Source organism: Penaeus monodon, chromosome 24 (genome assembly GCF_015228065.2).
Source record: "Penaeus monodon isolate SGIC_2016 chromosome 24, NSTDA_Pmon_1, whole genome shotgun sequence".
In the NCBI taxonomy this organism is placed as follows: Eukaryota; Metazoa; Arthropoda; class Malacostraca; order Decapoda; family Penaeidae; genus Penaeus; species Penaeus monodon.
In genome coordinates this window covers 25,474,485-25,475,251 of record NC_051409.1, presented here as the reverse complement: position 1 = coordinate 25,475,251, position 767 = coordinate 25,474,485, and the positions used below count along the sequence as shown (strand labels likewise).

General features: G+C 35.3%; 1 protein-coding gene across 1 annotated transcript in view; it reads left to right on the top strand.

Moving 5' to 3' along the window:
* Positions 1-255: 255 nt before the first annotated feature.
* The window catches only part of LOC119588679 (poly(A) RNA polymerase, mitochondrial-like), a gene marked incomplete in the record, with an annotated part of 8,504 nt that continues 7,992 nt past the window's right edge, over positions 256-767 (top strand). Inside the window, 1 exon segment of the mRNA XM_037937314.1 lies at positions 256-455. Coding sequence (XP_037793242.1) covers positions 347-455 — 109 coding nt within the window.

The window sequence follows — 767 nt, the reverse complement described above, 5'->3', positions numbered from 1 at the left end:
AAATATTTAAACATTTTATTCGTATTCACGATGTTGGCGATCAGCTGATTCGCGTGTTCCATTTCTCAGATGCATTTAATTCTCTGCAACAAATTCCCCTAACTATCGAGTAAATTACACAGATTTGTTATCCTGAAACCTTATAATATTTTTAGAATTGACATTTGCCCTCAAATAACAATTCAGCATGAAGAAAAATGAGAATTGAACATTATATATTTTCCAAAGACTAAGAACATACCCGCAAGAATGTGATCCAAGATGGCCGCGCCCTGTGTTTACAGTCCGGCTCCGGAGATACCCTAATGACCTGATATACTCCGTTTACTTTAATTAAATTCCAGGGATGTTGTTTCCCCAGAATATGCCTCTGTTGAGGACTTTAAAATGCAATATTATACTGCCCAGAATACCTTTCCATTTGTATAACAGGAACTACTGCCATAGTGGTGCAGGTGCGTAGATTTATCAGTCATTATTTTAGACATTTTAACTAAATCTAGATATTATAAAGTTGTTAAGGAAGAAAAAGGAAGCTGCAGTTCATGGGAAGATGCGCCAGAATGTACCGAGTATAGTCTAAGTCGAAGAAAGTAGCTACTTTATTGGGAGTCAGGAAGTTGACTTTCAAATTATTGTACGAGTGATTTCTTTTCTTAACGAACTACCATATGACATATTATTAAATAATGACAAACGGCGATCTGAAACGGTGTTATCTTAATTTTCGATACATGTCATTGCCATTTATCTGATATACTTTCTTG